Below are 25,490 nucleotides of genomic sequence, written 5' to 3' on the forward strand. Positions count from 1 at the left end.
ATGTTTCTAGTTCTACAATACATTCAACACATGCAATGTTACATTAAACTTCCATTTCAAGGCAAGTTTCAAAATACTTCCGTAAACCAAAACATATGCAATGTTTTTCAACTTAAGACATAGTCAATGCTCTCTAAAGTTTTAACAAAACAACAAGGATACAACACATGCTCAAACATCCACAAATAGATCCGGATATTTCTCTTGGACCTGAAATTCACTTACCCAAGTGGTTTTCCCCTAACCCCGTTATGTTTCCACAACACCTCATTTAATGGAAGGGTCCCGTTCTCCAAGACCCGATAACAATGGTAATAGTAAGCCACACACAACCACTACAGTGTTCTGAGACCTCCATTACGTCTCGACTACCAACAATACCCAAACCAGTATTTAATACTCACCACCCCAACACAGGAGACATGAAATCATTCGTACACAAGGCTTCCGGTCGACTTTCACAAAACAGTAACGCAAGACGAAGCAAGGGTAAGGAACAACATTACGGCACACTTATACCCTAAAATTTCAGGGTTTTACCAAAGACACATAACATGTAACCAGCAACACAGGCTAGATCAAATCTAACTTCCCACAAGTTAAAGAATCTGCTTTATTTGCTCCGTTTGTTTCAAAGCACTCGGTTTTTCCCAAAGGTATTCAGACTTATACCGTCACTACTTAAGCATGCCACTTACAACTGGCCACAGCCGAACTCAGAGATTCTCCTCAAATTATTTTTCGAAAACAAGGATCGCAGACTCATGTTTCGATTCAAAATCATTTTAGTTTACGAAGAGTACTCAATGTCCCTCAAGCGAATCACAACGTAACCAACCCACAAAACCCGCCATACTCACAGTGATCACGCAATCCCCAAAACAGTACTTTCATGATAGGGACTACTAAACATTTGAAGCTCCCAACAACACAACAACATAAAGGATAACTTTGCACACCCTCGTGCCGGACAACGCATAAACAAGGACCAAACAAGTCAAAACGACTCTAACAGAGTGCCCCACTCACTCTACACAAGCTTACTTCCTCACTTGTACTATCACAATCCAAATTGGATGACGGACACTTATATCAAAGTGACCCAGCTTTACCAAACCTCAAACTACGCGATTCCATCAATAACCACATTATAGCCTTACTAAGGCATTTGCCTGGGATTCCCTAAGAGTGATTCCCTTCTACACATCATCTACTAGCAATCATACGAACCACACACTATCACACACCGCACTATGCAAAACTTTCTCATTTAAAGATTTCACTCACCACCTCGACTGAACTCGAAGTAACAGAATTTGCATACCCCTTCCCTCATACCGAGTTAACTGACAGGGTTTGCTACACCACGACATTTAACACTACCAAGTAATCGTTCGTACCGAACACCAGCAAACATAGCACCTTGATCCGCAAACACCATACCATTGTGACTCCATCCACGGGTCACACCCTAACCACAGCTATACACCCAATCCACCCTTCCGATAGCATCTCCCGACCTAACCAGTGCTAAGGTACAAACCTATCGCATTCGATCATAATAAATGAGCCTGAAAACTTAGGAAACACCCATATACTACTACCCGAGATATAGCACCAGCTGCTCACAACACACCATTCCCCGATGCCAATAACCACAACCTTGTATAGTGACTAACATTCCCTCAATCAAAACGACCAATCAGTACATATGCAGATTCGGCAACGTTACCTACCACGAAGGTACAAGTCTATTCCTAACAAGATTATGCACTATGTCCCCCGTAAAACACCAAGTTAAATATATACTATACCTAGTATTAATCTCACACTTCACATCCCCTCGAGGAATTCCGGCGACAGTAGACCAACATCACTTTCACGCACATAAGATCAATTAGATAACACTAATGAAATTCCGAACACCCAGCAAGTATAACTGTTCTTGCCCCTTAGTAATCCTGACTAAGATACGTATCCCACAGTAACCCTTCCAAATTTACGAACATGGCTCATCAGCCCTCATTTTTCCTAAACCAAATCACACGCATAAAAATGCATTATTACCAAAAATTTTATAGTTTCACAACAACTTAACACATTAATAAAACTTTAGAGCCACAGCATGCTCCAATCCGCACAACCCACGGGAATTTATTAAACAAGGACATACATATATAAACAAGCAGTTTTGATGTTTCAAGATTCCCAAAACACAATGGTTACTCAATAGAACCCAATGATTACAAAATGATAATTCACCGATTACAAAACGGATTAGTCAAAACAAAATCACCCCATTGATATTACCACCACTATCGTCCCCCGCTGGACCGCTAAGGTTGGTCATCCCCAACCCAAGATAACCTACGAGCTTACAAGCCACGGACAAGAACTACTGATGTGTCCCAACTGGCCACCTGGAACAACTGCGGACTTCTCCAACCGGGGCTTGCGAACTCGACTCTCCCGAGGCCCTTGAAATCTGGCCTGTTTGTTCCCCAAAATGGTATTGCCCCTGTCTAGTCAAATAAGGCTGGACCCGACTAGGTTGTAAAACCCCCAAAGAAGCCCCTGGCTGAGTACAGAAACGTCTGATATGACCTGGCTGATTACACACCCAACAAGTAAACGGCTCCTGAGCACGAGGCTGGTTCAAAGTCCAAGCTGATGGAGACCCCAACAACTGCTTCCTCACTGAACATTCGATCGACCCAAAACCTGACTGGCTAGATGATTCTGGTGGGGCAGTTACTGGTCGAACTGTCAACCCTGCCCTCTTCCTCTGTAGGCAAGCTGGGGACTTGTGGCCCAGCTGACCACATTTGAAACAAGTGACAACCTTACGTTCACCCTTTCCCAAACCTAGACTCGGCACTGGAAAAGTAGAGCCAGACTGAGCTCTCTGAAATTGTTGTGGATTAAAACCCTTCTGCCTCTTAAAAGGCCTACCAACACTCTGAGTCACAAGAGTCGCCGAGATGGCCTCCTCCCTAGTTTGGCCCATAGCTAGCACCGCTGCCTCCACATGAGCCACAGCCTCAACAAGTACACTGTAACTCCTATGCCAAGACCCCGCAATCCTTTCACGGATGTCGTCACACAACCTATTCTCAAATTCTGAACAACGCATTTCCTCCGTCTCCACCAATTCTGGAGCAAACCTCGACAGGTTAGCAAACCATCTTTCAAACCATACCAAAGGTGTAGTACCTTGGTGTAACTCCACAAACTATTTCCGTAATTCTTCCCGTCCGGAAGGAGGGAAATCACAACTCCCTTGTCTAGGCATCCTAGTAAAGATAACAAAGGTATTAGCACAACAACCAGGGTGCCGAAACTATTTCACTAGCGTCCTAACATGATGGATAGTTGTAATTCATTCCACGTAAGCACATAAACACGGAAGCACTTACGAATTTCATTTCCGAATAATGATAGTCCCGAGGCGTTACTAGAGTTCCGGTCAGAAATAGCATTGATCAAGTGCTTTTCCAACAAGACTCGCAGAAACCCAAGGATCCAATCAACATCCTAGAAACTAAATCCCAGACCCATATAGTCACATAAACATGTTATCACGTAAGCATAAAACATTACATCTAAGTCTCTAACAAGCGAGACAAACCCATTGTGATATTAATCACTTCCCACATACCCAAAGTATTCAAACCCGGTACGCTCTGATACCAAGTTGTAACGCCCTCAAAATAAACCCATAATATCATACAGTCAAGTTGCAGGAAAGAGATATTATATTACAATCATCAGAGTATCCTTACAAAATGCACAACACGTTAACAACAAAAGTAACTTCCCTATAGGCTTACAACTTTCCAAGTCAACACTTGGTTACAAAAAGAGAGTACTAACTCAAATACATATTAAGCACTTGGCTTGAATTTACATGAAATACATCCAAAGAAAACAAAAACAACAAAATAGTCTGTCTGTCTCTAGCCTCCCAAGCTATGTTCTTGGAGGTGGCATGCCATCGATACTTGAAAATGAAGTCCCATATAGGGTGAGCCACAGCCCAGTAGAAATACACCAAACCAACTATAAACAATGACTAAAACAATAGCATTAGATAGATGGTCCACACTTATATTCCAATGTATACCATGTAACAGTCTTCTAACAATCATGTCCATAATACAATTCATTTTTCATTTCTTATCCAACTTTAAGTTTGAAAACAAGGCTCAGAGTCTGGCCACATAATTTAATGAGATGATAACTCATCACTAAAATACTTTCAAAATTCATAATGGATACCCTTTTTGGTGCTGTATCAAAGTCAACAAAAACATTTCCATACTTCACAAATGATAATGATATACATTTTAGTGCTATATCAAATCAAACAAACACTTCCATACTTCACAAATGATAATGATATACATTTTAGTGCTATATCAAATGAAACAAACACTTCCATACTTCACAAATGATACACATTTTAGTGTTGTATCAATCTCAAACAAATTCCGATTTAGAGGTCTATTCCCCATCTTCCAGTAAACCGTGGAGTACATCCTCCATCTCCTCCCACACAATACAATGTATGTAAGCATTTATCATATACAAATTTAATCAATCAAGACAAATGATACACATTTTAGCGCTATATCAATGTCAAACAAAACACTTCTATGATTCACAAATGATACACATGGTAGTGCTATATCAATATCAAACAATATCCGGTTTAGAGGTCCATCTCCCATCTCCCAATAAACAGTAGAATGCATCCCCCATCTCCTCCCACACAATACAATGTATATAAACAATTATCATATACAAGTTCAATCAATCAATACAAAATTTGATGTATTATACCAACCGCTGTATTTGATAACATACCCAATTGATTAGTTTTAGTTTGCCTAATCATCATGCATTGTCTACAACAATCAAGACTATCCTCCACCGATAGCCCAAAGCAGTTATTTCTAAACAGAAAATAAATGCACCAAATGGATAAAATATCAACATTTTGTCTAAGTGAGCGATAAATTAATCCAATTACACCCTTTGATCCCGTACCTTTCTAATTTGAATATTTTCTATTCAATTTCTCATTTCCCTAAATTAATTATACGAATTAATTTATCATAACAATTATGGCTTTTTCCCATATTTACAATACCAACCCTAAGGTTCCATTTTCCATCAATAATCCAACACAAAGTCCATCTTCCGATGTATTACATACATAAAGGTTTATATGTTTGAAACCCCATCTTTTGAAAATTACACAAAGACCCCAAAACCTTCTCAAAATTACCCAACAACCTCCAACATATCAAAATGCCAAAATTTAAAGACAAAGCTCATAAGATGGAGTAGGATATCTCTACCTCGAAGTTAGAGCTCAAACGGAGAAGATGAAGAAATCGAAAATGCTCCAAACTCCAAACTTTTCGGATCCAAATGTAGCCCTCAACAATTCCCACAACTTTTACAAATGCCCAAGGTGAGGAAATAACTCCTGCTAGATCAATTCCTAGAGAGAAGGTAAGGTTTTAGAGAGAGAAGCTCTCAAATCCGAGTTTGGGAAAGTAAGAGAGAGAAAGAGTGTTGAAAAAGTGATCCAAAAAGTGAAATCCCGAAGTTATATAAAAATCACCCCGCTCGAGCGTCAGACACAGACTCACGCTCGAGCGTCAAAAGTGCCGCTTGAGCGTCGATTGCACACCTGCAGAAGTTTTGCAGACATGGTCACCGCTCGAGTGTCAAACTCCTCGTTCGAGCGGAGGAACAAAAACAAAGGTTCACGCTCGAGCGTCAAAACTCCCGCTCGAGCGTCCGAAGACCTGCAGAGAAAATACTGGGAGAAGGAAATTCACGCTCGAGCGTCAAAACGCCCGCTCGAGCAGAGAAGCAACAACGAAGGGTCCGCTCGAGCGTCAAAATCCTCGCTCGAGCGTGAAGGCCAAATTCTGGGCATCAACCTATGGTTTCAAAGCACAACCAACCTGTTCCAAACCTGCCCAACACAACCCAAGACTCAAATACAAGGAGTAAAGGATTCAAATGAGAATGAGACAAACCGAGTCCAGAATACAATAAATAAAGAGAAGATAGACCAGGATCGCTATAACCAGGTTCCTATATATATCTAAACAAAAGGCTATAAATTATTAACTTTTGTTTTATTTTGTCTTCTCTTTCCATTAATTTAAATAAAATACAACTATTATTAGATCAAAACATACTTACTAACTTGTTCCCTATTTTTTTTTTTAATAATAAATCTTACCTCTAAATTAAAGACTTTCACCATAAATTTATTTTAGGTTTAAAATTAATTAAAAGATCATTCAGCAATATTTAATTTGGACCTTAAGATTCACAAGTAAAATATTTGAGGTTTGTAAAATAATTATTATTTAATTGTTTATTTAATTAGTATATTTAGGTGCTCATATTTATTCTATGATCAAAACACTATGATTTTTAGTTTTTGAAAAGAGGTGTGTAAGAGAGAATAAAAATTGATAAAGGAAGAAGAGGAGTAGGGATTGAAGACTAAGGGATGTAAGGCGATAATAAAATATATTTAAGTTTAGTGTTTTGTCCTTAAAGGTAATTTTACACATGGGAAAAATTGGAAGGAAAAAAAAAATCTCATATGGAGGGTGTAAAGAAGTAAAGTAATAGTGTAAGTAGAATCACTCCACATTAAGTTCAATATTCTATTTCTTGAAGTAAATGTCAGAAGTGTCGTCTCCACACAATGCAGTGTCATGCATATGATGTGAGTGATAACTAGACAATATATGAAGGGGCAATAAAAAAATTATAAAAAATAAAATAAAATAAAAGAGGTTTGAGCAACTCAGAACATGACATCCAGATTCCAAATCACTTCATGCTACTGCATATAATATAATATCATATCAATAAATAAACATTATTATAACTGTCCTTCCAACCATGTAACATTTTAAGATAATCACTAGTCTACTTTATTTTATTTACCTTCTCAATTAAATAATGGTCAAAGAATCATTCTGAAAAATCTAGAAATCCGCTAGATATTGATTTGTGATTATGTATCAATTTTAAGCAGTAAACAACAATCCTAGTCAAACAATCAAGACAAATCGACACAACGATTTTACGTGAAAAAACCACAATTGGACACCTCCAATTGTGATAAAAAAAACAACGGGCAACAGCCACAAAATAATCCACTAAGAAGATATAAAGGAATTACACAGGTATACTCTCAATTACCTAGCAAATCCACGCCCGAATTGAACCAACCTCTATGTGTCTCTTCCAACCCCGTTTTCACCTCGGAATTGTCTTGATGATGAGCCACTCCAGAATCCACCAAAGCTTCAGGCTTGAATTCTTCAGAATCCACCGAAGAACAACTCTCTCTTTTATGTAGAACAAACAAATAATCCTTTGATGTATACTCTTTAAACCATGAACTCAATCAAAACATCAAAGAAAACTAGCAAAATATCCCCAGATATAAACCCTAGAACCCAAGAAGAAGATCTGGAGAAGTAATCCTAGATTTGGACTAAAACACATATTTATAGAAAACTGTCCCGCGATCTCCGCTCGAGCGTCGGATTGGCCACTCGAGCGGACCTACGCTCGAGCGCGGAAAGTTCCGCTCAAGCGGGAAAAAACAATATCCAGTATTTTTGCAGGCGAACTAAACTTCTGGAACTCAGCATTCTCCGCTCGAGCGGGGGAATGGACACTCGAGCGGGGAGGCAACTTTGAATGCATTTTTGCATTTTGTTTCGGGGGCGCTGCCCCTCGACCCCGCCGTGGCACTGCCCCGGACCCGCCAAGGGGCGCTGCCCTCTCGACCCCTGCGAGCTGACCGGGCAGCTCGATCCCCGTCCTAATCAGTGAAGTGGCAATCTTGAAAGTATTAACATCACAAACTTCTCTGCAAGGCACAATTCGGGTTGGATTCGCATCTAATAAACTCATAACCTCACTGAAATAAAAGTGTGAAAACAAGTACAACTAAAAGGAGTTTTGTCAAACAAGGTTGCCAAGAATAAAAACCTAACAATCTCCCCCTTTGGCAATGCCGTGACAAAACACATCTAACAAAAAATCCCTAATCACCCAAACCCATTACAGCCAACAAAAACAAACTTCTTTCTCAAGGTCATGAGCTGCAAAACAACTATTAGTGCCACAATCTCCAAAACAACTATTAGTGCCACAGGAGTATAAGAAAAAGCAATAAACATATGACTAGACTATCTTGAAGCATGAGATGAAAAACATGAAGACCTAAGACACATGCACCTGACAACATAACTCCCCCTTTTTGTCACGAATTGACAAAGGAAGCTTAAACAACTATAGCATGCAAAAGAAATAATAACCAAACAGTGCATAGCAACATGCAAAACATATAGCCAATCTCCCTTACCAAACATATCAAAGTGTTCATGCTAAACAACTCTTGCAATGAAAAACCAAACTCCCTTACCAACCCAAATCAAGATGAACCAAACTCCCCCTCACTAAAAGCAACCACAAACACTGAAAACAATGAACAAGAAGAAAAAGACAAAAAATAATATGATGGAGCAAGTAAGAAATCTCAGATTTGTACCTTAGAACACACAAGACTATCCAAGAAGCACAATTACTTGAAAACACAATGTGCATAGCCTCTAGAAGATTCCTTATAAAAGAAAGTGATGCATTATGTAAAAAGCATAGATCCCATGAGAAAAGTGTGTGTGTGACTCTTGGAGTTCGACAAACACTAGATTCAATCCTAGTAGTGATCTGAAAGTTGGACCTCCGACAAGAGAACCTAAGAACAACAAAGGAAAGTCAAACCACTAGGAATCAATGGGTATTTGGTGAGTAAAGGCAGATGCTCCCCCTCAATCAATGAATCCTTTATTTTTTTCCTCTTTTTTTTTCTACATCTTTTTCTTTTCTTTCTTCTGCACATCCTTTTTTTCTTTCTTTTGCACATTTTTTCTTTCTTTTGCACACTCATTGGCGGCTGACATGCTCAAGAGTATGGAAACCGAACCAGAGAAGCATGGATATAACAAGGATGGCCTGGTTGGTGACTCTGAGGTAGCCTTTTCCTCATGGCTGGACTACAAAGAATAGAGCAGAAAGTCGTGGAGATGCAAAAAGATGAAAGATGGTTAAGAGACTCAACATCACCCATGATATGCTAGTATAGGTCAATTCCTCTAGAAACGCAAAAGATCAATGACAGAAGTCCATAGAGAAAAAATAATCACTAAGGCGGAAGACTCCAAAATTTGCTAATCCAAGAGTGTGTACAGAATGAGACATACTAATCAAAAAACTCACACTCCAAAATGAGTAATGACCACAGAAAGCACACACATATTAACATGTAATGGATATTCTTATCAGTTCCAGTATGCACCAAGGACCACTCAAAAATTTCAAACTTGCAAAACTATACTAAGAAAATCTTTTTGGAATTTTTTTTTTATTATTATTTTTTCTTTTTCTAAACAAAGCAAGACAGAAAACGAACATGCACACATTAATTGACTCAAAAAGAAAAAAAAAACACACAGAAACTTAAAAACTAAAAATAATTAACACAAGTCAAGTTTTCTCACCCAAACCGCTTTAGTATGAACAAAGTTGTGAGAATTGCGGTTCTTGGGTAGTGTCTTGACATTGTGGTTCCCTTCCTTTTCAATGAGAACCCGTCTTGACATGGTTTCCAACTTCCTATTCCTAGAGCTAGGCAAATGCAAACTCGCTCCATGTTTGGTCTCAAGCATATCAAAATAACAAGGTCTAATATGATCCATAACCTCATTACCACCAATGAAGTGTCTCCTACCCCACGAGATGTTGGAATTTCTTCCATCTCAATGAGACACTCTCTCAAGCAACTTATAACAATAAGGGCGAATATGACCATGCATACCACAATGATGACAAATAAACACAGGGTGTACCTTCTTTTCTTTGACCTTACCAACTTTAAGAAGATTGAGAAGTCTTTCCTCTTGTTGAATCTTGTGCTCCCCTTGCCCTTGAGTTCTTGTATCATGAGACGTAGATGCATTCTATTTTTGCTCTTTCTTACCACCAAAGCCAATGCCACTCTTGTCAAAACAAATTTGTTGAGACCCAATGATATTGTCCAAAGTCTTTGATCCTTTGTTCCAAAGACCAATGCTAGCCATAGCACACTTGAGTTCTTCCTCTTTCTTGATCATTAGTTCTTCCAAAGTAACTTAAGACATCTCGAGAGTTTCAATCTTTTCTTCATATGTTGCATAGATTTGCTGTAGCTCATTCCTCTCTGTCTCACAGGTTAAGAGTTTTGCACAAAGAGCTTGTCGATCATTAGAAATCTTAAGGGCATCATTCCTAGCCTCGGAAATCTCTTTCTTTAATTTGACATTCTTACTTTCACATGCTTTGAGTTCCGTAGTGAGTTTGTCATTCAATTTGGATAAGTTAAGAGACTCCTTATACAACTTTTCATAAGCTTGCTCAAGCTCTTCATCATCACTCTCTGAGGATTCATCATCAGTGGCATTCTCAACCGACCTCTTCGGATACTCTGTTCGTCCTTCAATTTCGGAAGTCGCCAAGAAAGCAAGGAATTGTTTATGTCCCTCTTTACCTTGATCTTCATTGCCACTTTCATCTTCATCAGATTCTGATTCATCATCCCAAGTGATAGCGAGGGCTTTCTTCTTCCTCAAACAAGTAGGGCATTCTGAAGCAAAGTGGCCAAATCCTTTGCATTCATAACATTGGACTCTTTCAGAGTTCCCTTGTATCTTTCCTTTCTCCTTCTTGGCTATAGAATTAATTTTGAGTTTATCTTTGCCTTTAGATTTATGGGTATGAGTAGATTCCAAAAGATTAGGATTCTTTTTCAAAAGAGATTTTTTAAATTATTTAACAAAAGCAGCCGTAATCTTAGAATCTATCTCATAATCCTCATTAGAATCCTTTCCAACTCTATGAGCACTACTAAAAGCAATAGCATCTTTTTGTTTCTTTTTGAAATTCCTATGTGCTTCATAAGTTTGGAGATTTCCAACCAAGTGATCCAGCTTGAGCTTGTCAACATCTTGAGCCTCCTCAATAGCCGTAACTTTTGGTTGGAACCAATCGGGCAAGGATCTCAAATTTTTTCCCACAACTTTGGATTCTGGTATTTTTTTCACCTAAATTGAAGCTGGAATTTACAATGTCACTCAAATTCGCATAAAATTCATCAAAGGTCTCACTATCTTTCATTGAAAGGTTTTCGAAACTAGAAGTGAGCCTTTGAAGTTTTGAGCATTTAACAGAAGGAGTACCCTCATGAATAGTTTGTAAGATATCTCAAGCCTCTTTTGCGACTTCACAATTGCAAATACGTCTAAACTCTTCAGGTGTGACAGTGCAAAAGAGAGAATTGATAGCTTTACTATTCCAGCTACTATTTTGGTAATCAATTGTGTCCCACTTATCAATTGGTTTGGGAAAAGTTACTCCATCAACGGTAATTGTTGGTTCGGTCCACCCATTCATGATAGATTGCCAAACTTTTTTATCTATTGATTTCGAAAACGATCTCATCCGAGCTTTCCAAAAAGAATAATTGGATCCGTCAAGTAGGGGTGGTCGAACCATAGAATTTCCCTCACGTATTGAATCCATTATCACAAATCAAACAAGATCTCATTCTAAACGAATATTTTTTTAAAAAAAAATAGAACAACCTACTCTGATACCAATTTAAAAATCTAGAAATCCGCTAGATATTGATTTGTGATTATGTATCAATTTTAAGCAGTAAACAACAATCTCAATCAAACAATCAAGACAAATCGACACAACGATTTTACGTGGAAAAACCACAATTGGACACCTCTAATTGTGATAAAAAAAACCATGGGCAACAGCCACAAAACAATCCACTAAGAAGATATGAAGGAATTACACAGGTATACTCTCAATTACCTAGCGAATCCACACCCGAATTGAACCAACCTCTATGTGTCTCTTCCAACCCCATCTTCACCTCGGAATTGTCTTGACGATGAGCCACTCCAGAATCCACCAAAGCTTCAGGCTTGAATTCTTCAGAATCCACCGAAGAACAACTCTCTCTTTTATGTAGAACAAACAAATAATCCTTTGATGTATACTCTTTAAACCATGAACTCAATCAAAACATCAAAGAAAACTAGCAAAATATCCCCAGATATAAACCCTAGAACCCAAGAAGAAGATCTGGAGAAGCAATCCTAGATTTGGACTGAAATACGTATTTATAGAAAACTGTCCGGCGATCTCCGCTCGAGCGTCGGATTGGCCGCTCGAGCGGACCTACGCTCGAGCGCGGAAAGTTCTGCTCGAGCTGGAAAAAACAACATCCAGTATTTTTGCAGTCGAACTAAACTTCTGGAACTCAGCATTCTCCGCTCGAGCAGGGAGGCAACTTTGAATGCATTTTTTCATTTTGCTTCGGGGGCGCTGCCCCTCGACCCCGCCGTGGCGCTGCCTAGGACCCGCCAAGGGGCGCTGCCCCCTGGACCCTCGCGAGCTGACCGAGCAGCTCGATCCCCGTCATAATCAGCGAAGTGGCAATCTTGAAAGTATTAACATCACAAACTTCTCTGCAAGGCACAATTCGGGTTGGATTCGCATCTAACAAACTCATAGCCTCACTGAAATAAAAGTGCGAAAACAAGTACAACTGAAAGGAGTTTTGTTAAACGGGGTTGCCAAGAATAAAAACCTAACACATTCCCTATTCTTTCTTCATCTCATCGCATATGTTCTGTACAAGTTATTGTAGGGTCATTGTCATAAGTCTTTGTGGCTTATTCAATCCTGGTTTCACAATCAATCATTCTGTATTCTTACTTCCATCTCAATTTGAATACTACAGTAAAGATGGTTCATTTTGACCACAGAAATAACAAAGATGGGAATCACAATCAGTGAGATCCTTCTGACTTGGGATATAGGAGGTTGATTGCTTGTTGTTTATTGAAGGAATAATAATATGATTTATTAAGACAGAAGTGATGGAATATGACAATGATCCAATCAATAATCTAATCTAATATATTACGATGACAATAACTAAAGACTTGCAGCCTTATTTTTATGGTTTTTATTGATTAAGGTCTTAACTCATAAGTGGTTGGATTGGGCATCATTTCGAAAACAAAATTATATTTTGCGATGCTCTAGAACGTGTGGTATATTGCTGCTTCTTCTTCTTCATTTTTTGTTTTTTATTTATTTATTTATTTATTTTTTTTATGTGCCGTGCCCTGATTCTAAGGAATTATAAAGTTGCAACCGAAGTAATTAAATCATTTTTGTCTCTTCAGGGAGAGGAAGGAGGTAGATAATTTTTAGTGTTTGTTTGGTTATGTTTTTGTTTTCACGTTTTCTATTTTCAGAACTTATGTAACAAATTGTTTCCGGAGAAATGTTATGAAACAACCCACTCTTTAGGAAACACAAAAAAAGTTTTGAATTTTCCAAAACAGTTTTTGCGCAAAAACAATGAGAAGTTTTCTGTTTTTTATTTTCATCTTTCAGAAAACACAGAATTTATTTAACATATTGTTTTTTAAAACAGTTTTCGGAAAAATGTTATGAAAACAACCCACTCTTTGGGAAACACAAAAAAGGTTGTTTCCGAATTTCCAAAACAGTTTCTGCACAAAAATGAAAAAGATGAATGTTTTCAAAAAATCTTTGAAAACAAGGAAAAAGAAAATCAAAATCAAAAAGAGAAAAAAAAAAAAAAAACTACCAAACAGGCCCTATGCCATTGAACCTCCCTCCATCCCTTCGTCCTCTCTCGCCCTTTCTGACTTTTCACAATGTCATAGATTACATTATCTCCAGTAAAACATTCTGCACTACATTGTTCAAAAGAAATAAGAATGATGCATTAACTTACCTCATCAATCATTTTAGTTTAAAAATCGAAAGACAATCTACAAATCTATATAGACATCTCTCCTTTTGTCTCTTCTCGTTTCCAACACCTTAAAGTATGCAGGTTTTTGCAAAACTATGATTGCTAATGGAGAAAGAATTTGTTGAACAGAGAAGTCAACCATCTCTGTCATTGTAACTAGAGTTAGTTAAATATTGACGTAATTTTGTTCTTTTTATCTCCCCTGGAAATGAAGGAAGAAGCTTAAATTTTAAGCAACTGAACTCCCTCTGTACCTCTCTCTCTCTCTCTCTCTGACTTCTACCAAACACGGTCATAGATAATTACTGCTTTCCCCTTCCCCTCATTGTTTTCCTTGGGCCTATATGATTAGACTTGCTTCATTTAGAGGAAGAAACATAGAATATACTTAGTTATGCTCTAACAATTGAGGAATATATTCTTCTTATTAGGGATGCCTTTAGAATTATAGGAGACTGCATACTTAATTACTCCTCTCTGCAACACGCATTAACCCAAAAAATAAATAAAAATTTATTAACAAAGGCAATAGAACATATAAGACAGTACAAATCATGGCGCAATTAACCCAACATATTGCTAAATTTTTTATGTACTAAAATGTTTGAACTCTGATGGATTAAGCAATGGTTTAACTAGAAAGTCAACTACCTTTGTCATTGTAACTTGAGTTGGTGGAATACCATTTTTTTTTTTCTTGGGGCCTGGGCATGAGTCAACTTATATAAGTAACTCTCTCTCTCTCTCTCTCTCTCTCTCTCTCAGAGGAACTTATTGTAATACATGGATCATATTATCTACAGAAGAATATCTTCAACTTTGTTGTTCAGAGATGTAAGCATGATGCATTGCCTTATCTCATCCATCTTTGTAAAACATACAAACAAGCATGATGTGGCCTTACATTTATCCCAAAAAAAAAAAAAAAAAAAAGAAAAGAAAAGAAAAGAAGCATGATGTGGCCTTACCTCATCAATCTTTAGTCTAAAGCCAAGGAGAAGACTGCATATATATATATTTATGCATCTGCCCTTTTGTATCATTTCCTACTTGAGTCTCTCCTGGCTTATCCAGTATGGCTCAATTGGTTGGTGATGATGAGATAGAATCACTGAGAATTGAACTGGCAGAGATAGGAAGAAGTTTGAGGTCATCATTTCAGCGCCATGCCTCTAGTTTCAGAAGCATTTCAGGTTTGAGTTCTGTAAAGGATGACTTGATGATGCTGCAATTGAGAGACTGCCTACATTTGAGAGGTTGAGATCATCTTTGTTTGATGAAAATGATGGAAGCAAAGTTGATGCTCAAGGAAAATGGGTAGCCGATGTTACTAAGCTTGATGCTCTAGAACGAAATATGTTTATTGACATGCTCATCAAACACATTGAGAATGACAATCTTCGCTTGTTGCATAAACAGAGAAAAAGAATAGACAAGTAAGTTTTATTTGTTTGTTTTTTTTCCTTTGTGGTCCAAAATATATGGCTATACATATATATAGGCATGCACAAAGGTGACAAAGCTTGGCGGGACAGAAGGTGCACATACATGGCACAAACACACCTAGACATACATATAAATAAGCACCTCACTGCTGGAAATCGGGTTTTTAGTGGCGTTTTAAAAACGCCGCTATATATATCAAAAACGCCGCTAATTCATTTTGTGGCGTTTAATATCAAACGTCGAAGCTGCGGCCGTTGCTGTAGCTTTGCGACGTTTTAAAAACGTCGTGATATTAGTATAGGAGGCGTTTTAAAAAACGCCGCCAAATCTCCCACTATACACACGCTGACGTCACCGATGATATTTAGCGACGCTTTGAAACGCCGTCGTATCTGTTTAAAAAATATGGCCGTTAGTATTGAGAGTTTAGGAGGCGTTTCTAGAAACGCCGTCTTATCTTCTTTTTTTTTTCTTTTTTTTTTTTTTGAGATTGTGCTAGTTTTATTTGATTAAATTAAAAAGAATACCTGTAAGAAAATATTGAATTTGATTTCTCATTCAATTAATAAAAAAATAACTATAATAAAACTAACATACAAAATATTAACTCCCATTCAAATACCTATAATAAAACAAACAAATAAAATAATAACTCCCATTCAAATAACAAATGAAGCATTAATTCAGTTTCATATGTGCAATAGCAACAACGAATCGATAGAGCGACCATAGCTCATTCGTTGTAAGCTACCTTATTACTAACCTATTAACATACAAATAAAATAAAATACATAAAAAAAAGTTCGTGATACCAATACAAGATTTTGATACAACTGGCATACAGAAGCCAATGCAATGCTCTACCTCTTTAGCCTGTTGTTTCTCCCAGTCCTCTTTAGACAGAATATTTCAATAGTTATCCAAATACAATGGTAAAAGGGTTTTTTTTTCTCCAAATACAAGAAGACTCTACAAATATACATTATGACATAGACTGAATGTATACGAATGGTATGTTAACCTTTGCAAAGCCAATCTTGAATAGCAAGTCTCAGTGCATGGTTGGGAGTGAGATGCAAGTGATCCAGTCTCAAATTGGTCATCGGGGAAGTTTCTCAACCATTTTCCAACCATCCACGCAGAGCATCTCCTTCGTAGGTGAATCCATCGGCTGCCACCTGAGGATCGTGCATTATCTCCTGAAAGCAAAACCACCAATAATCCGAGTCAGGTGCGGTTCTGCAAAAGATTTTCACAAAAATTCACTAGATTAAATAAATCATCTTGCTCGAGAAAAACCATAGGAATGAAATAAAATTCTGTTCTCTGTCCAAATAGGACCTACAAGGCTATTCCAATTTAGCTACTTCAATCACTTCTGAAGCTTAGTTTGTAGTTCACTTAGGGCATACACCAACTTGAAGATTCTTCATGAGCATTACTGAGGCTAATCAATCCTGCTCACAAGCACAACGCTCCCACTTGAATGAAAAAAAGAAAAACCTTGTAGTGTTCTCTAGAAAGCTAAAAAGCATCACAACACAACAGTTAATGCTACATAGCACCTATTACAATTGATGAGCCTTGGCAAGTCGAGCCCAGTATTGCAAATCAAGCAACATTTGGAGCATCAGCAGGATCTCATCTTGTTCAAGCCAGAGAACACGCTCTTGAAAAACCAGTTAGAAGCAAGCTCAAGTTTGAGAGCTTCTATTTGCACACTACAAAAATTCTCAGTTCACACAATTTTTTTTGTTCAGATATCAACTACCGAACGAAAACCCAGTTCAGTACTCGATATTGAACAATTGGTTTTTGTTTGGTCGTTTATAATCGAATAATTGAATTTTGTTCAATAGTAATATCTGAAGAGAAAAATTGATGAATTGAGAAAAAGGTCGTGTACAAATAGAAGCTACCCCTCAAGTTTACAAACTAAACGATAACTCATTTAAAAATAAATTTTGAAAAATCAAATCAAACTGACACTAAACTTTTTGAAATAGTTAAAAAAAATTATTAAAGGCGAAAATAAATCACCCAAAAAATTAAACACCAATTCACTAGTATTTTCTTTTCAAATTAAAGAGATTTTATTTTTTATACAAAAAAGTACGTCAGTTCACCAATCTGACTTGGAAAATTACAAAATGTGGACTGGGATTAAATTCATCCATGAATAAGCCAAATAGATGTTACAAAGTAGATACACTATAATTTATTGAAACATATTGGGGATGATTCTCTCAACAAACCACAACCCTAAAAACAGTTAACAGTTATTCATAGTACATAAACTTATTATTATATTTTGGATGATACGCACCGTGAGAATTTACAGAGACGAAGTCAAATGAGTGAGATCAATGACGCCAGAAAGCACTGCCTTGTTCCGTTCTTTTACCTTTACCTGATATACAACCCTGCGCAGTTTTTAATTTTATCAAAGTTCTCTTCACATGAACACAAACAAAAAACCACAACTCAGGAAGAGAAAAATTGAGCCCAGATAAAAGAAAAAAGAAACAGAAAGATCTACCTCAAGCCTTCAAGCCACATCTCCATGATCAAGGTTTCACCAGGGTAGACATGTAAAAGAAATCGTCCCGATATGTTTTTGATCATGTTTGGGTCTCCCCTGCAGATACACTTGATGATAGCCCTGACCACAAAGCCCATTGTGCACAACCCATGCTGTATCGGGCGAGAAAATCTTTGGAAAAATGATAAAACAAAATAGAGCAAACTATGAGGGCAGATGCATGACCAATATAATAAAAACAAATATAAATATATACTATTTTAAATAACCGAACCATTTAAAAGGAATACATCCATCCCTAATTCCCCCCACTTATTATCCATCACAGAAAACTATCAGTAGTAATTTCACAATTTAAAAAGAAAAAAACAAGCCATCTCATGAAATTCTATAGATGATCATCAGTGTGCAATATATATTAATTCCTTGAAAATGCAAGGGAAAATAAAAACAGATTTATGAGATGTAATTTCATACTCCCAGGAACTCAAAATATAAACAGGGGGAAAAAAATAAAATGAAAAAAAAGCAGTTTGCACTTCACTTTTTGCAAACCATGTACTCCGTGCATGTACCTTTTGTCTATTCAACTGTTTTCTGGAAAACGGCAGTCTATAATGTAGCATATGAAAAGGGACTCGAGTTAACTGTTGTTATATGGTCCTGGAGCAACAGTGTGAGAGAAGGTAATCTGATTAAATGTCTTCAAAGGAAAAGAGATGTAATCACTGTTGCTAAAGGAAATGACCCACACTACACAATCCAAGACCTATTTTCCCTTGCCAATGTAATTTTTATTCCTTCTCTCTTTGTTTTATTTTCCAGTCATAGGCAAGAGTTGAATGTGAGCTCCATCTCCCCCCCCCCCCTTTGTACAAAGCATATGCAGTTTAGATGCTTAGCTCTACAGAAGTTTTTTTGGGGTGAATAAGCTCTAAAGAAGTTAAAACAGCCAAGAATGCATCAATAATCATTGATTATTTATTATGTTGGCTGAAAAAGCATAAACTTGCCAATGGGAAATGAAGCTTAGTCCCAGGTAAAATTAATATCTCCAAAAATGCAGTTGGCTTGATCCATGAATCTAGGAGTCAATAGCAGCATATCTAATAGAGAGTGAAAAAAAAATAAAAAAAACATGGCAAGAGAATGCAGTTTTGAATTATTTGGTGCACTAACCCTGCAATTTCTGCAACCTTAGGATTTGAATGCAATGGATTATAATCACCGAATAGCCTATACAGCAATGCCTGCATAACAGCAATGAAGGTTAAGAATCGTGTCTCACATAAACAACAATGCACACAGAGAGAGAGAGAGAGAGGTTCAGAATCCTTCGAAGACTAATATACCAAACAGAAATACACAGAGCACACCTTCCATCTCAAAATGATGTTTTCGAAACTTGGGCAACGGAGGGTCTCTCCTGGCATTAGTCTACAAATCCCGAAATCACATAGCTTGCAGTTGAGATTGGAATCAAGAAGGATGTTGTCCGGCTTTAGGTCGCCGTGTACAATCTTTTCAGGTTTGAACGAGTGCAAGAACAAAAGGGCACTTGAAATTTCAGCAATGATTCGTACTCGAACTTTTTAGACAGAATATTTCTTTTTAGAGGAAAATTTCAGCAATGTAATAAGCCTGTAGAAATTGGCTGTGCCCTTTCCAGAAAAATCATAAGCCCTTTCCAAGTAATAAGACAGAATTAGCTTCTAACTGGAAAATTTCAGCAATATTGAGAAAGTAATAAGCCAATTTCCGATTAGATTCTCACACTTTTTTCGGATTCTCAATATTGAATCCAATTTCAGCAATATTGAGAAAGAATCCAATTTCAGCAATATTGAGAAAGAATCCACTTTTTTCACAGCCAAGGAAAGAATCCAATTTCAGCAATATTGAGAAAGCCTGTAGATAAGCCTGAAAGGGCACAGCCAATTTCTACAGCCCTTTCTTAAAAAGTAATTTTTTTTGTGAGGAGAATCTAATTGGAGCTTTCTCAATTGGAAAGGGCACGGCCAAGTAATAAGCCTGTAGCCATAAAAATCATAGAACTTTCTTTCCTTTACCAACAGAAAAACTAACTAATTATCTATACTATCTATGCTATTATATAAAGTGCACGTGTCAGTTGGTGTGAATGCTTCCTCACACTTTTTTCGTTTTCCAGAAATGCCCACAACTGCCAATGAGTTTGAACACTGCCATGTGAAGAATCAAACTGACTGAAATATTTCGATTTCCACAAACATGAACGGTTTTACAGACCTTTGCACAACATTGCGTGTGCACCTGCTGCTAGTAAGAGAAATGATGACAGAATTGTTATAATCAATTTGAGGGATACGAAAAAGGGGATATTATATGAACCTGGAAATGAAGGTGGTTGATTGTAGCAAATGCACCCAAGCTGTTGTAACCCAATCTGAAGTACGGGTTTCCAGCTTCTGCTGCCATGTAAAGAGCAAGCAAAAATTAGATCTAAAATTGAAAGCCCATTGCGTATGCACGCATAGCTAGTAATCATACAAGTCCAGATGAACCATATTGAGCAAAGTACTCAACTAAGCAGAATTTAGACTGAAAAATTTAGCTATAAACTATCAAAATGAAGAGAAAGAAAATGGCAAAGACCTTGGTTTCGCAAGCGGTGTCATCATAGCGAAAGAGCCCTCTCTGCATACGATCCTCCCAGTACCATCAAATGGTAACGATATCAGCTGATTATGATGATTGGTAAATACAAAATTTGAAGCTAAAACTTTCACAATTTACCTCCCCAAGAAGAAGAGAATCCAAGAAAGCAATGGAAGGCTCTATGTAGTCGTGAGCAATTAGACCCTTTTCACCGACAATCTTGTTCACCCTCTTGAAAGCATACAGAGGTAGCTTTGCTCCTAATTGCATGAACATTATGACCAATTTACCTGAATTTGCACTTTCTTAACTGCCTCTGTAAGCAACTGACACCCCACAATATCCTGCACAAGCCAGAGAAAGTTCTCACCAGCGATTTTATTTTTCTAGGAATAGCAATTACATCAGTCAACATTTCAACATTTGAGTATAAGGAATAGTTTAATCAGTTTATGCCTAAGTAGCGAAGCAAAGTTGATAACTAAATCTATGCAACGACTCACCCGGAGTCTGAAAAATAACTTGTGTAGCTGTGTAGCTCTCTCATTATCAACTTGGGGAATTATAGATTTGAGCAATTCAGCAAATTGCACTCTAACTTGACACTCAGGTTGGCTACCTTTTGTGCATTTAGTATTCAACTTCTCTAGTACTGAATGTTGGTGTTGGTTGCCGAGAAACTGCTTTTCAAAAAGCTTTGGAGCAGGAGAAAAAATAACAAGGAGAAACATGGAATTGAAAGTAAAAACAGAGAATTAAATGAGGAATGAAAAGCAACATGACAATGATTCAAGTAGTGGACATGTGTGTATTTTGGGAGATAATAAAGATATATATATATATATATATATGCACGCGCACGTGTGTGTATTTTGGGAGATAATAAAGACTTTTAACATTTTCCCTTCATTTTTTTTTTTATCATTAAACCCAGAAGACTTTGAGGCGCATCAGTTCTATTAGCCACTGCTCTCATAACAGACACAGACTCGGCGGTGGAATCCCTTTCGCAACAGCCAAACATAGCAGTATCATTATTAAAGTCTAGTTAATCTCTGGACGTAAATCTGACCATGTATTTTAAACTAAGTGTGTGTACTATTAGAGCAGTGTTTGATCGTTGTGGTTGGTCTCTCATAGGCAAAACATCAAACACCTCGTGGCCATGGCAGTAAAGCGAACATAACATCACTTTTCTTCACCCCCATGGCCAGTTTGCTTCTCATTTGTAATTAAGGATCAAGATGAGTTTCCACTTGTTCACAAACATTCGGCTCCCAGCGTAAAAACAGGAATAAATTTAGGCTATGTTTGGTTGCATGATTATTTTTGATGAAATTAAATAAAATAATTTTATTCAAAACACTGCATAAATTATATTGTGAAATCATATGAAGTGAAATATTGAGTATATGATTTGAAATAACCATCTATGTATCAATGTCAAGCTCTTATAAGTTATAACCCTAGGCAACTCAAACCAACTTAATAGCATCTTAATCCTAATTAAAAACACAAAGCACAAGCAAGTGATGGCTAGCCTCCACCGTTTGAGAATGTATGATAAACAAAACCATTAACATTTAAATTACCAAGCATATCTAATTTGATAAAAAGGCCAGATCGGCTGTACAAAACCATTAACATTTAAATTATACATGCAAAATGTACAACAAATCAGCTTGTCAAATCACAGCAACAACAAATTCAAGTGAATTGTGAGTAAAATTACAAAGCTGAATCTCTGAATCACAGAGCTGAACTGACAGAGATAACTAGGGTTTAGACAGCACAGAGAGAGAGAGAGGGGGGGGAGAGAGAGAGTAGCTCACCGATCTGAATCGATTTTGAGAGAGAACTTCGAAATGGCTCGGATGAATCACCGATCTGAATCGATTTTGAGAGAGAACTTCGAAATGGCTCTGATCTTAGACAGCGCAGAGGCAAGAGAGAGAGAGAGAGAGAGAGAGAGAGAGAGAGAGAGCGCGAAAGTGAGAGTGAGAGTGCGAGAGTGAGAGTGAGATTTCCGCGTATACTCCTTGCTTATCATATTCAAAATAAAGGTGAAATAGGAGAGGGGTTGAATGAAAACCATTCCAAGGCATTTAAAAAACGTCTTTGATTCTTGAAACGGCGCCGTTTCAATTACAGAAAAATAAGACGTTTATAAAACGCCGTTATATATTAGAAATAATGGCGTTTCACAAAACGCCGTTAAAAAAGCGCCACCAAACCCCATATTTCCTGTAGTGCCTGGATATACTTGTATGCATTGTATGTGTTTTCACATCTTTATACCGTTCAACGGCATTAATGCTACAAGGTCTGTGTGTCAAGAAATGAAGTCAGTAGTCTTAAATTTTAACTTGTTATAGTGCCTTAGCACTATTGATTGTTCTTTCCAAATTATTCAATCTTGATCTGTGCTGGTGGTTCCCCATTTCATCTCTAATTTTATGTGTAGATATACTCTTACATCATTACCTTTCAAGGATGTTAGGATGGGTTATTGGGTTAACCTTTAAATTGATTCTTGTACAGTTGGTGTAAATTTGCCGACAGTGGAAGTGAGATATAACAATTTGCAAGTGGAAGCAGAGTGTGAGGTGGTTCATGGCAAGCCCCTTCCAACTCTATGGAATTCTTTCAAAAGCATTCTTTTTGTAAGTATCTAATTTTCTTGAAGTAACATTATAGCTTATTGTTGGTATGCATTTGGATAGGTTTTGTCCACTTGCGGATATTGTCCGGGTTAAGGTTTTAATGGATATGAGTTGATTCTAGATCAATACAACCGTACTCTACCTGCCATCTAAATTTCAGCCAATTTATTTTAATTAATTATTTCTAATGGTTAAGATTTATTTTTAATAAAAAAGTCATATAGCCAAAGATTCTATTTTCTCTATAAAAAATTTAAAAAGCTAACAAACTATACAAAAAAAGTCAAATTCTATTCTCTCTACTTTTTGCACTTTTTTTCGTAAAAATCCAAAAAATTATTCCAAACATACTAGTTTTTTTACCTTATATTTTAGCCAAAAAGTCAAAAAAATTACTAAAATAGCCTATTCCCAACGAGACCCTAATCTAGATAATTTTCTAATTTTTTTATTTTTTATCCAATCTTATCCAACTCATTGCATATGTTTCTGAATGTGCATTCACATTTATGTTTCCATTTAAGACTAGAAGGACTAGCCGTTAGCTGAATATTTGGTGGTTCTTGTGTATGTATTGCATAAGTTAAACATTTATCAGTGTATAACTCAGTAAAAATAAAAAATGATCCATGTATTGTTTGCTTGCTATTTAGTTGCAAAAACAAATGATCAGGAAATCCATATTTTTGGGTTTATCTTTTCCAAAAGCAGCCTTTAATAAATTAGAACCGCTGTTATCCAGGTAAGTGCCTAAATTGATTAATTGGTGCAATTTGCTTAACAGGATTTGGCCAAGCTTCCCGGTATGAAGTCACGAGAGGCCAACATTACCATCGTTGATGACATCAGTTGAATCATTAAGCCTGGAAGATGTGTTTGAAGCTTAGGGGATCTAATCTGTTTTTTTTTTTTTTTTTGGGTCTCTCCTTATAGCCATATGTACCTTCCTTTTTTTCCCCTATTTTTTATTAGTATCAGTAGCTTGAGGCAAATTGTTCTACTCCAGTGCAATGGTTGACTATTGATATTCATTGCATATGGTCACACCCTCACAGACAGCTTTCCTTATCTTGTTATCAGTATTCGAATGGTTGATAACACAGATAGCTTTCCATAAAACTTGACTGTCCTTATGACAAGTATTATTATCCCTTTGAAATCAATAGGTATATATATTGATAACAGACTCGAGAAATTTAGAGCTTGCGTGGTAAATGAATCAATTTGACTCTTTAAATTTGTTGAGTTAAACAACTCAAACTATATATGTGTTTTCAGTGTCGCTATAGTGGTTTGTATTTTCACTTTGGAAGTTCCACTACACTGGTCCATCCTTTCATTTGTAACTGAAATTGAATAACACTGTTAAATAATTGCAGTTAGCATTTGGAGTTTGAGCTGCTTAATAGTTGGTTTAATATAATAAAATTTGACAAGCATGACAAGTTTTAAGGTTAAATAACCACCGTTAACATTGAAGATGAGTTTAACTTGGGTAAACAATTTTATTGTGGATTCATCTCAGTGTTTTACATGCTTAGTGTGTAAGTTTCTGAATATTTCTGTATATTGAACCTATTTTTAATACAAAGATTGCAACCGATATATATAAGAAACCTAAACCTAATCTGAAATAGGAAAGAATAACCATATACAATCAATCTAATATTCACACAATCAATCTAAAATATAAAATCAATCTATATTTCCATAATTAACATATATTCTCACACATCCGCTCAAACTCAAGGTGGTTTAACAGAAAACACTAAGAGTTTGCCAAGAAGAAACTGAAAGCGAGCAGTGGTGTGAGTCTTCGTAAAGAAATCAGCAATAGGAGCAGAGACAATTGGTGGAGGAAGAGCTTGGCGATGAGAATAAACTAACAATAGGGAAGGATGAGCAAGCTAGGAGAAAGAGAAGAAAATGAAGTAAGGTCATGGGGAACAATAGAAATGTACTCATCAAGAGGGACCTCAAAAGGAAATGGATCAATGTGAACTAAATCCTCTTTGGAAACTAGAGCAATGACAGGAGGAAGCTGAAAGTAAGGTAGACGTTCAAGAAAAGAAACATGACTGGAGACGTAAAAATGACGGGAAATAGGGTCGTAACATCGATAGCCTTTCTGAGTAAGACTATAATCCAAAAAGACACATAGAACAGACCGGGCACTAAGTTTGGTCTGATCTTTATGGGGAAGAAGGACAAAACAAGCAGATCCAAACACACGAAGGAG

At 37.0% G+C, this 25,490-nt stretch overlaps 1 protein-coding gene and 1 pseudogene across 2 annotated transcripts in view; one reads left to right on the forward strand and one right to left on the reverse strand.

Annotated features, from left to right (window-relative positions):
* The first annotated feature begins 15,038 nt into the window (after positions 1 to 15,038).
* The window catches only part of LOC114287780 (pleiotropic drug resistance protein 3-like), a 28,796-nt pseudogene continuing 18,344 nt past the window's right edge, over positions 15,039 to 25,490 (forward strand). The window contains exons 1-4 of the transcript XR_014360974.1: positions 15,039 to 15,399; positions 19,274 to 19,275; positions 23,130 to 23,251; positions 24,036 to 24,125. The product of XR_014360974.1 is annotated as a pleiotropic drug resistance protein 3-like (transcript). The remainder of the gene's footprint in view (positions 15,400 to 19,273; positions 19,276 to 23,129; positions 23,252 to 24,035; positions 24,126 to 25,490) is intronic.
* On the reverse strand, positions 17,479 to 19,604 carry LOC145820058 (enoyl-CoA hydratase 2, peroxisomal-like). The gene is made up of 4 exons (XM_082914521.1): positions 19,328 to 19,604; positions 19,131 to 19,201; positions 17,949 to 18,122; positions 17,479 to 17,832 (listed from the first exon to the last, which is right to left on the reverse strand). Exons 1-4 carry the CDS (start codon positions 19,382 to 19,384, stop codon positions 17,745 to 17,747), a joined length of 390 nt encoding a protein of 129 aa, XP_082770647.1. The 5' UTR covers positions 19,385 to 19,604; the 3' UTR covers positions 17,479 to 17,744.

Source organism: Camellia sinensis, chromosome 2 (genome assembly GCF_055761805.1).
Source record: "Camellia sinensis isolate YWXY chromosome 2, ASM5576180v1, whole genome shotgun sequence".
NCBI lineage: Eukaryota > Viridiplantae > Streptophyta > Magnoliopsida > Ericales > Theaceae > Camellia > Camellia sinensis.

Bases quoted from the DNA above. Each gene is read 5' to 3' on its own strand.
- LOC145820058 (XM_082914521.1), bottom strand. From the start codon at position 19,384: ATGCCAGGAGAGACCCTCCGTTGCCCAAGTTTCGAAAACATCATTTTG. The intron at 19,202-19,327 runs GTGTGCTCTGTG...GCTGTTATGCAG, and splicing joins ACATCATTTTGAGATGGAAG to GCATTGCTGTATAGGCTATT. The intron at 17,833-17,948 runs GTAGATCTTTCT...AAAACTGCGCAG, and splicing joins ATGTGGCTTGAAGGCTTGAG to GGTTGTATATCAGGTAAAGG.